Genomic DNA, 10,233 nt, shown 5'->3' with positions numbered 1-10,233 from the left:
GACACACACACACACGCACACACAGACACAGGAGACACACACACACACACACACACACGGCAGGTAGCACCGGGAGCCTCACCAGCCTCGAGTGCCCGATGGTGATGATGAAGTCAAAGTAGGGCTCCAGGCCCGCCTGCTGGGCTGGGGAGTTCTCCTGCACCTGTCCCACAGCAGAGGCCACAGTCACGGCACCAGCCTCGCGACTCCCCGAGAAACCCCCCCGCCCCCAATGTCAGAGACTGTCCATCACCACTTCCACTGTCCCAGCAAGGACCCGGGCACTGCACGACTGTTCCAGGCAGGCCCCATGTGGGCATTGCCAGGGTAACTCCCATCCTTTCTTGCTACCTTCCTGGGCAAGACCGTCCTCTTTAGGAAATGGCTCTTGTCTGATCGTGACCCACACACCCTGCTTCCAGGGATGCCTCACAGGAGAGCCCAGGGCAGCTCCGGGGGCTTCCAGTAGACCACACAGACACAGGGTGGCAGAGGCCTGTGGGGAAGCTGGGGCCACCGGGAAGCCAGCAGGTTTACCAGAAAGGTTTCGATGTGGACAGGAAGGGAGGGCCCCAGGATAGGTGGGACCAGGGCTGTGCTCAGAAAGACAGAGAGGGTGGGCAGCCTGTGGCCAGATGCCAGAGGGCCCCAGATACCCTGTGGTGCCAGATCAAGCTCAGTTGGGCAGGCGTGGGAGCTGCTGAGGAGTGTGGCTGAGGGAAGCAGACGCAAGGGACAGGGATGAGCCTGAGCTGGGAGCCCTGTGAGAGGGAGCCCCACAAGCAGGGCCGAATCCCCGCCTCACAGCCTAGTCTCCACTACTGTGTGGGACGGCTCCTAGCCCAAGGGGCCTCCAACCCTGTACTCCGGAACTCACTGCTGTCTCCAAACACACAGCAACCAGGCCTCCCAGCTGGGGTAGAAATCCATCTCAAAGGCCCCATTTACAGAGCCTTGCTCAAACAATGCAGCCTTTATCCCCAGGGCCGGACCCTGCGGTGGGCCCCACACCCTCAGGCCTTTGGCTGTGAGCACTTGATGTCCTGCTGGTCAGCCATCAACCCAGAGGACACAGGGCTCACGTGGCTTCAGGTTCTGGATGCCCCCACCATGGGAAGGCCCTGTGGCTTCCGCCACCCACCAGCCCCTATAGTCTTGGATTCCCCAAGCTGAAGGAGAGCTTGCCCTGGGCCTTGGGATCCAGGCTAATTCGCCCCCGGAATTAGGACGCCCTTCTAGCTAGGTCACCACCCACTGAGCCCCTGCTTGCCACCCCCAGAAGCTGCCATGGCTTCCAACGACAGTGAGCCCAGAAGCCGACTCCAGTCCCAGTTGGCCTGCGACAGGGGAGCTCTGAGCCCTGACCCTCTCTTTTCATGGGCAAGCTGGGACAAGGTGTCTTTTAAAAGCCACTGGACAGTTACTCATGCCACTCTGCCTCCCTCTGCTCCCGAGGCCAGAGCCACCCAGCTGCCGGCCCGCTGCCCTCCTCAGTTATTCCTTGGCAGCTGCCCTCCATCATTACTGAGGTCCAGAGGCTCAGGCCTCCAATCCCACGGCCCTCTCCCCACCCACCGCCGTGACCTTGTCCCCTGGCTGTACTCCACTGCCCTGGCCCCGGGCCTTGCCATCGCCCACTAGGGCTCTAGCACAGAAATAATCTAGGCGGCTGCCACCGCACCCCCGCTCCCGCCACGAGTGCTGCCCCCTGTCCGGCTCTCCTTTGGGGGCTCCCATCACCCCCACCCCACAGCCCCTCGATGCTTGCTGCTTTCACAACACTTTCCACCTAAGTTCCCCATCAGGGGATCTAATGTAATTAAAGGGACAGCAGCTGACACTTGCTGAGGATTGGCTCGGTCCCAGGGGACTGCGCCACCTGCCCTACCTTGCATTTAACCCTTTTACTAGCACCGACTTCCGCAGGAGGAAAAGTACTCCATTATTCAGAAATCGGAGCCCAGGAAGTCTAACCCAGAGCCTGCACAGACAGGTAACAACCATTTCCTGGGGGGACCCTCCACGCCTCTAATCTCACTGAGGGCAGGGACTTTCCCAACATGCCTGGCGCACAGCGAGAATGCCAGCATTTCCAGAAGGCGGCACGCGTGTTCTTCAGTTTTTAAAAAATGTAACTGGGTAATGTCACACTTCCGCGGAAAACGTCCCGATGGCTCCACGGGGCAGAAGAAAATCCTAGATCTTTGGGGCACGACAGGTCCCCGCAGAACCTGGCCTCATCCTGTACCGCTTGTCCTCCTCACACGGGCCACCCCACCTATGCATGCCAGCCTCATCTCCTGCTCTTCCTCAACCCAACCGGCGCAACCCACTTCAGGGCCTCCCTCAGCCTAGAATGCTCTTCCCCTAAGTATCTGTACTGTCCACTCCTTCCTTCCCAGGTGTCTTGATGTGAGGCCTTTCCTGCCCCCTCTATCCAAAACAGCACCCACTCATCCTCTGTACGCACATGCTCTACTTTCTTCTCCTCCCCAGCACTGATCACCGCCTACCATGTATTTGTATTTCTATCTCGTCTGTCTCCCTTCTCTCCGCGCCAGCAACCAAGGGTAGGCCCCATAAGAAGAGGGACGATGTCCGTTCTGTCCGCTGCTTTATCTCTGGCACCCAGAACTCGGCCTGCCAGAGCACGTGCTCGAAAATACCTGTTTTTGTGGATGGAAGACCTCCAATCCCTTCACCTCTCCACTCAGCCCCTCTCCCACATTCCCCCCCCACTGCCCCACCTCTCCCTCTTGCCAAGTCCTCAGTTTCTTTGCTTTCCATCAACCTGCTGGAAGATTCTCCTGATGGGATGCATTCCACTGTCCACCTTTTCTGTAAGGTGCCTGCCTCACTGTGATGCCAACCAGAGAAAGCCCATCGCCGAACACGGGTTCTGTCAACTCTGGGCCCTGAAGCCAACCTGGCTCTCCTTTTAGGAACCCCCTCCTTTAGCCTTCCCCTCAGCAGCCAGGCACCAAGCTGACCAGCTTGCCGCCCTACACTCAGGTCTGCAATCCATCCACGGTGCCCATGGAAGAACACGAGGTCCTTCCTCGCTGCCCTCTGGGTTCGGAGACCCTCCTGCCCCTCTCCCTCCTTCTCCACAGTACACAAAGCCACCCCAACTCTCCATCTGGCTGCGGGCCCTCTCCTCACCTTCAGACTCTAGGAACTCCGCTCCGTCTCCCCTTTGCCCAGAACTGGTTGTCCAGACCTCCTGGTCCCTCCCCTGCTAACAACGCTCGCCCCCCGTGCCTTCTGCGGCATTCTCCTGGCTCTCCCGCTGAGGCTCTCCCTGGCTGGTTGGCACTGCTCCTCGAGCCCCGGACCGGAGTCCTGTCCGACGCCAAGACGGCGGGATGCGCGCCGGCAGGCTCCTTGGCAGTCGGCGTCCACTTGGCCACCCCGACTCCATGGACCCGAGGGCGGGGAGCTAGGGTCTCGGCCTTGCTGGCTCTCTCCCCAGGCCCAGCAAGGAGGCGATCACAAATACGACCTAAGCGCACACGTGCGTCCCGCCTGGACCTGGAGTAATCTTCACCCGGGAGAAGTGCCATTCCGGGCGGCCCGACCGGACCAGGAAACGCTCCCGCTTCCTGCATGGCTGGCACTCGGGGCTGGCGCCGGGCCGACGGCGGCCGCAGACCGGCGGGGGCCAGAGAGCCGCGGCGCCGCCTCCCGCGGGCGGCTCCCACCCGGAAGGAGGCACACCCCCCACCGGGAAGGAGGCACACCCCGGCCTCTCGGGGGGCCGAGGCCCCGCCGCTAACACCCTCGAGCCGGCGGTCAGACGTCCCCTCGCGTCCGGGCGGGCGGGCGCCCAGCCAAGGTCACCGGCGCCGCGGGGGCGACTCACCCCGTGCAGGTGGAAGCCCTCGGCGCCGCCCGCGGGCTGCTCGGCGCTGGCGCCCAGACCCATGGCGGCGGCCCGGCGGCGGCGCCCGTGTCCCGTACGGCCGTGCCCACCCGGCCGCCCAACCGGGCGCCACCAGCGCGCACTCGCCCTCTCGGCGCTCGATTGCCGGCGCCTTGTCACGTGGGCGCCCGCCTCTCCCCCCCCCCCCCCCCGACTCTGACGCTCTTAGCAGCCGGCCCTTACCTCCGTTTCCAAGGACGCGCGCCTCCAACTTCCGGCCGCGAGAGGCGTGCCCAGGACCCTGGCTCGGGAATCCAGCTCCGCGCGGCCCCACCAGACCCGGACTCGGAGCCGCGGGCGTCTGGAGATGAGCAGCGATGACTCCTCCCTTATGGTGTGTGGTCGGAGTGCGGCCAAGCCGCTCCCTCCGGGACTCTCCGCCCCTGGCCCCGAGACCCCCGCGTCCCGCTGCTCTCCTGTGACCTCTCCGACCGCTCCTGCTGTCCCCTTTACCCGCCTTTCGCTGTCCCCGGCCGGCCGCTAATGAAGAGCCTGGCCCCCTCTGGCCTCACTGTTCCCGGCGAGCGCATCTTTCTCCTCTGGTGTTCTCCGTGGGCCCTGAGCTCCAAATCAGCATCCCCACCCAGTCTTGTCCTCGAGCTGCCCCCAACCGGCGTATCCAAAACCTATCTCTACCATCTTGCCAACATCTCCCCCTCCCCTGCCTCTGCCTCTTCTGCGTCCCCCCACCTCAGTAGACGGCACCACTGTTTGATCCTACAGCCTTCACTCTTCCCCATTCTCACCTCGGGTTCTGTCTATCAGCAGGAAATGTTAGCTCCTACAAGTGACCTGACAGAACCCACTGCTTTGTATCTCCTAGCCCACGATCACCACCATCTCTCCCCAGGCACCTGAAACACTACCCCGCACACACACACCCCAAAGAGTTCTCCACTTCAGCTCTCTCTTCACCAGCAGTCCCCACACCACCACCACCGCTCACACACACACACGCACATCGGAACACATCCCTCCTCCTGCTTAAAACCATTCCATCTGCTTCTTATTACCCTGAGGGTGATGTCTGGGCTCTTTCATATGGCCCACAAGACTGCTTACAACCCAACCACATCTCCTTCCCAACCCCAGCACCCACGAACCTTAAGGGAAGTGAGACTTCACTTTGAAATCTCAGCCCTTGTTACTGCATGACCTTTGTCAAGGCATCGTCTCTATAGGCTTCAGCTTTTTTAACTGTGAAGGATATGGAGAGAATAATGCATAAGATAATGGGTGTAAATCCCTTGATACGGTTCCCAACAAGTGTTTAACCCACAGTAACTTACAACTCTAACTGGCGGTGTACCCATTCTTATTATTGGCCCTCTCTCTTTCCCCTTAGTCCCGTACTAAGACAAAGCCTAAGCTGAATCCTCCATCACATCTGACCCAGAATCTGTGGACAATTCCCAAACAAGTCCAAGCTCCTCCTTCCTGGGGAACTGCAATGGAGCTACTCCTGGGGCTGGTGAAGAACAAAATGAGGCCCAAATGTTCTCTTTCCCACCTTCCTTTTGCAGAATGGAGGAGGCACAGGGAATAGAGGAGAAAGTGGGTGGGAACAGAGAGAAGGGACTGGGGCTCTTGCCACTGTGTCTTTCTCTCCACAGGCTGGGATCATTTACTATAGCCAAGAACAGTACTTCCGCCATGTGCAGCAGGCCGCGGCCTTGGGCCTGGAAAAATTCAGCAATGACCCTGTCCTACAGTTCTTTAAAACCTATGGGATCCTCAGGGAAGGTAAGGACTTGCCAGTGTTGGCCTCCTGACCTCAGACACTAGCCCAGCCCTGACACTCTGGCTCTACCTGGAATGCCTCCTTGTACCCCAGCCATGTGCCCAAGGGAAGAGTCTCACACTCAGTAGCTAGGTTCCCAGGTTAATCCACACATGGCTCTTAAGACATATCTAGTCGACTTTTGAGACATCAGAGAGCTCAGCACCCTTGCTCTGCTCCTGTGTCCCTATCTGGAAAATGAGTGGGTGGGGGACATGACTGCATGCTTACTGGATGCATCCTAGGCTTGGAAACTGGGAGCTTGTAGTGCAGGAAAGGGAGGAAGGGGAGGTATGGGTAAAGGCAGGTATGGTGCCGGAGCAGGGGAGGAGCGAGCCTCCCGCAGGTACTGACTCACTGACAGTCAGAAGGTAGTCGTGGGCCGGGGGCTGGCTGAGCCGCCCATGGCCAACCTCAGTGGACATGGAGGGATAAGTGTAATCTGTGGCTCTTGAGCAGCTAAGCTGAGAATGCCCTGAGGTCCTTCTTCAGAACTGACCCCCCAAATCCCCAAATCCCGGCCTCACAGGTGTCCCTGGGAGTACTCACAGGTACATCTGAGCTCCAAGCCCTCCAGCCCCTGGCAGCCTGGACCATGGTGTCAGCAGCCCCTTCAGGGAACTTGGGCCACTGGGGACGTTTGGACCTATTAGCCTAATGATTCTGGGTGAAGCCAGGTGGTGCCAAGCCTTGAGTCAGCTCTGACAAGGGCTCCCATGTGTCTGCCGCAGAGCCTTCTGCCCTCGGGGACATAACCACATGGGCTCTTCTTTGCAGAGCACATCCAGGATGCCATCAGCCACCTGGAGAGCATCCGGAATCATCCAGATGTGTCCTTGTGCTCCACCATGGCCCTCATTTATGCTCACAAGTGCTCTGAAACCATCGGTGAGTGCAGCAATGCCCAGCAAGGCCTGGCCCCACTGGTGGAAGACAGCCCCACTCCAGAGCGGCGCCCCCCTCCAGGGGCTGCCACGGGAGGCGGTACACCAGTGACAACACATGCCGTTGGCCCGTGAGGAGTGGCTTCCCTTCTCTCCCCTTGGGGGCCTCAAAGAAGATCCCGTGCCCAGGTCCTGCTGAGTGGGAGCCACGGACAAAGAGCATGAGAGTGGGAGGGGGCCTCCCTCCAGATCCCAGGAGTTGGGAAGACACCCCGCTTTCCTTTGCCCAGACCCTGCTGAGACAAATCAAGTTGATATAAATAATTCCACCCCTAATGTCCATCTCTCTAGAGTCAGGGAAAGATTCCAAGACACTACAAACAACTCTTTCCCCTCTCGGGATGGATTGTGGGCCTGAGGTAGGGGATTCCGTTTGGTCTGCCTACTCGGCAAACTGCTGGGCCCAGGGGAGAAAAGATAAACCTCGGACAGCAAACCCAAGTCCCGGCGTGGGCGGCTCCTTTGGCCTGCAGGCCCCGGGCTGACATGTGGTCTGCTGCGCGCTGAAGGACCTCAGAGTGGCCTCTGAGAGGCAGCTCCCGGGGCCCTCAGTGCCTCCCGCAGGACCAGGCAGCCCTCCTCCCTCTGACTCGCCCTCTTCCTCCTCTCGGATTCACAGACCGAGAAGCCATTCAGGAGCTCGAGAGCAGCCTGAAGGAAATCCGCAAGACAGCCGGCGCAACGGCGCTCTACTATGGCGGCCTCTTCCTCTGGCTCATGGGCCGCCATGACAAGGCCAAGGAGTACATCAACCGCACCCTGAAGATCTCCAGCAGCTCCAGAGAGGTACCTGCCTCGACCATCGAGGGGACAGAGCTGCAGAAAGCAGCACCTGAACACATCCGAGTGGGGTGGCCTTTACTCCCGCGGAGCACCCTGGGACTGGGAGAGGGCCGCACCAGGGCACCGACAAGACCTCAGGTCTCATGGGAGCCCCCACCCACGTTGTCTCAGGGTTTAGCCGAGTACACGCTGGGATGTGTCCAGAGTCTAATCTGCAGACAGATTAGCCATTTTGTGGCCTGGACTGTATATTTTTTTAAATGTTTTTTAAACCTTTTTTTTTTTTTAAGATTTTATTTATTTATTTGACAGAGAGAGAGAGAGGCACACAGCGAGAGAGGGAACACAAGCAGGGGGAGTGGGAGAGGGAGAAGCAGGCTTCCTGCCGAGCGCGGGGCTCGATTCCAGGGCCCCGGGATCATGACCTGAGCCGAAGGCAGACATCTAACGACTGAGCCATCCAGGCGCCCCTGTACTGCATATTTTTTAAATCTTGAATTAGTTGCCGACATTTAGAAATCAAAAGATTTTTACCTAAAAGCCCAGATTTCCTGGTTCTTTTGGAAAACTAGATGAGTTGGCTACGCTGGGCCTACCTTCCCTCCTTGTAGTGGTCCGCTGGATATCAGTGGTAGCCCATACAGTAGATTCTCACATGTGGTGGATCGGGACTAATGGTAGAGTTTGAAGCCTCAATCTAGGCTCAGTCTAGTCTCCACCTTAGCAGGGGATGATCTCACCCCTCAAGGGGGTGAAAATTGGTTCCCCGAGGAGGGGGTGAGAAAAATCTTACTGTTTATGTACAAAACATAGATTTACACACTGCATAAACAGATAGTGTATCTGTGATATTAAAATGTCTTGGAAGGAGAGGAAATGATTAGGGAAAATGTCTGAAAAGGCTCCTTAGGAGGGGAGCGATGGGAAAGAGTTGAGAAACACTGGTCTAGGGCATGTGGGATGCTTCAGGGCAATGGTCATCCAAGTGCCCTGTGATCTCACCTCCCAGGCCTGGCCACCCATCTGCCAGCAGAGGCTGGGTGAAGACTGGAGCAGAGCCTGCAAGCCCTGGAGCTAGAATGGCTCCTGCTTACCCCCCAAGAAGGCATTCCCGCCTCCACGCAGTCCAGGCCCTGTGCTGGGCTAAGGCGTGGAGAGAGCAGGAGAGGCTATGCCCAGTGGCCCATGGTGGCCTCCTGACCCCAGTGTAAACAGGCAGCAACAAGACAGGTGGGAGTATGTCAGTAGGGGCAGCAGAGCCGTGGGGGTCCCGGGGAGGACCCACCTTCAGCCTGGAAGGTCTTGGAAGGCCTCCGACAGGAGGATCCCCCTAGGCTGAGTTTGAGAGACTTGAGGGAGTTAATTGGGGGAAGGGGTTTGGTTGGGAGTGCTGTGTGGGCACAGAAGCAAGCAGAGCCAAGTCCTGGCAGTGGGAGGGAGCAGGGCTGCCCTGGGGTCTGCAAGTAGGTGCGCCTGGTGGGGCCTCGGGGTGCAGAGTGACAAGGGTGGGACACAAGTTGGGCGGGCAGCCTGGGCCAAGGCTCTGCAAGACCAAGGACTTCATCTTCTGTCTTGTTCTGATCCCAGAGCTATGTGCTCCGAGGCTGGGTGGACCTCACCTCAGACAAGCCCCATACCGTGAAGAAATCCATCAAGTACCTGGAACAAGGAATGCAGGACAGCAAAGATGTGCTGGCGCTGATGGGAAAGGTGGGCAGTGGGGGGAGGGGAGGATCCCTGCCTGGGCCACTGGAGCCAGGGACCCTCTGTCTCTGGGCCCTCACCTGGCCGATGAGGGGCGGGGACCTGGAGAGGGTCAGGGTCACACAGCAGCCCAGGCTCAGCTCTCACTATCCTGCCTGCTCAGTGTGAGTCCGTCCCGTTCTGCATGGGGTCTTCTCAGGGTCTGTCCTTTTTTCTCCACATCTCTCTGTCACGCTTTCTCTTCTCACCTGTTAAGTTCAGTTGGCCATAAGAGAAGGGAGATACGTGGTTTGTGTTGTCTGATCTCAATTTAAATTAAGTTCCTTTTTTCTTATGTGACCCCCACTGGATCAATGTATGAAGGAAAAGCTAGCCCTCTTATTCTCTTCTCTTAGTATATATCTTATTAGAAAATGAGTATGTAGTCATTAAAAAAACAGAAGGCTAAAAAAGTCAAAAGACGAATTAAAATGATGTCCTTCATGCTCCCCCTCCAAACAACTCATGTGGGCGTTTTAGGGCCTTAGTGTTTTCCAGTCTTTTTTCTATGCATGCAGTTCAGGGTGTGCCTTAGAAGGGCACTGAGCACCCTCCACAGGGAGGGAAATAGGGTTGTTGTTATTTAATTTAATTGTAATCATAAGGCATCTTATCATTCGGTTTCCTTTTCTTCCTGTAAGATTTTGTCATAAGCCAATGTCATTTTGAACAGCTCCATCAAACCAATCCCCTATTGTATGGACCTCATATAATTTGCCAACCCAATCCCCTATTGTTTGGACATGGAGATTGTTTCCAGTTTACACTTAGAAATGAGTGCTGCAGTGAGCACGTGTATGCATAAATCTTTATCTAGAACAATCCTCCTCTTGTTTTTAGTAAGGCTCTTGAGGGCGGGTTATCGAAGGTCTAACATAAGCTATCCTTTTCAGAGTCCAGTTTCAAGTCCTTGGGGAGCATTGCTCTCTGCCCCTCAAACACCTGGGTCATAGCTCATTCAGGAGAACCTGGTGGCTCCCATTGGCCTGCAGAGGCCAGAACCCCAGCCCAGTGGGCCTTGACAGAGAAAAGGCCCCCCATCAAGGGTGTTGCCTGCAAGC

At 57.7% G+C, this 10,233-nt stretch overlaps 2 protein-coding genes across 5 annotated transcripts in view; one reads left to right on the top strand and one right to left on the bottom strand.

Moving 5' to 3' along the window:
* GORASP1 (golgi reassembly stacking protein 1) overlaps positions 1–4,011 on the bottom strand; it is an 11,041-nt gene extending 7,030 nt beyond the window's left edge. For 2 of the 4 annotated variants that reach the window (XM_021677553.1, XM_021677554.1), the window contains exons 1-2: positions 3,863–4,011; positions 83–163 (exon numbers count right to left, since the gene is read on the bottom strand). In XM_021677553.1, the coding sequence (XP_021533228.1) occupies positions 83–163; positions 3,863–3,925 (144 nt within the window). In that variant the 5' untranslated portion in view covers positions 3,926–4,011. The remainder of the gene's footprint in view (positions 1–82; positions 164–3,862) is intronic. The other 2 variants (XM_044920667.1, XM_044920670.1) reach the window with 1 other exon arrangement.
* Positions 4,012–4,229: 218 nt separating this feature from the next.
* Positions 4,230–10,233, top strand: part of TTC21A (tetratricopeptide repeat domain 21A) — a 32,465-nt gene continuing 26,461 nt past the window's right edge. The window contains 5 exon segments of the mRNA XM_044915957.1: positions 4,230–4,256; positions 5,536–5,665; positions 6,480–6,590; positions 7,266–7,432; positions 9,017–9,139. Of these exon segments, the coding sequence (XP_044771892.1) occupies positions 4,230–4,256; positions 5,536–5,665; positions 6,480–6,590; positions 7,266–7,432; positions 9,017–9,139 (558 nt within the window).

Source organism: Neomonachus schauinslandi, chromosome 1 (genome assembly GCF_002201575.2).
Source record: "Neomonachus schauinslandi chromosome 1, ASM220157v2, whole genome shotgun sequence".
NCBI lineage: Eukaryota > Metazoa > Chordata > Mammalia > Carnivora > Phocidae > Neomonachus > Neomonachus schauinslandi.
The sequence above is the reverse complement of the archived record's forward strand: the minus strand, read 5'-3'. Positions and strand labels throughout refer to the sequence as shown.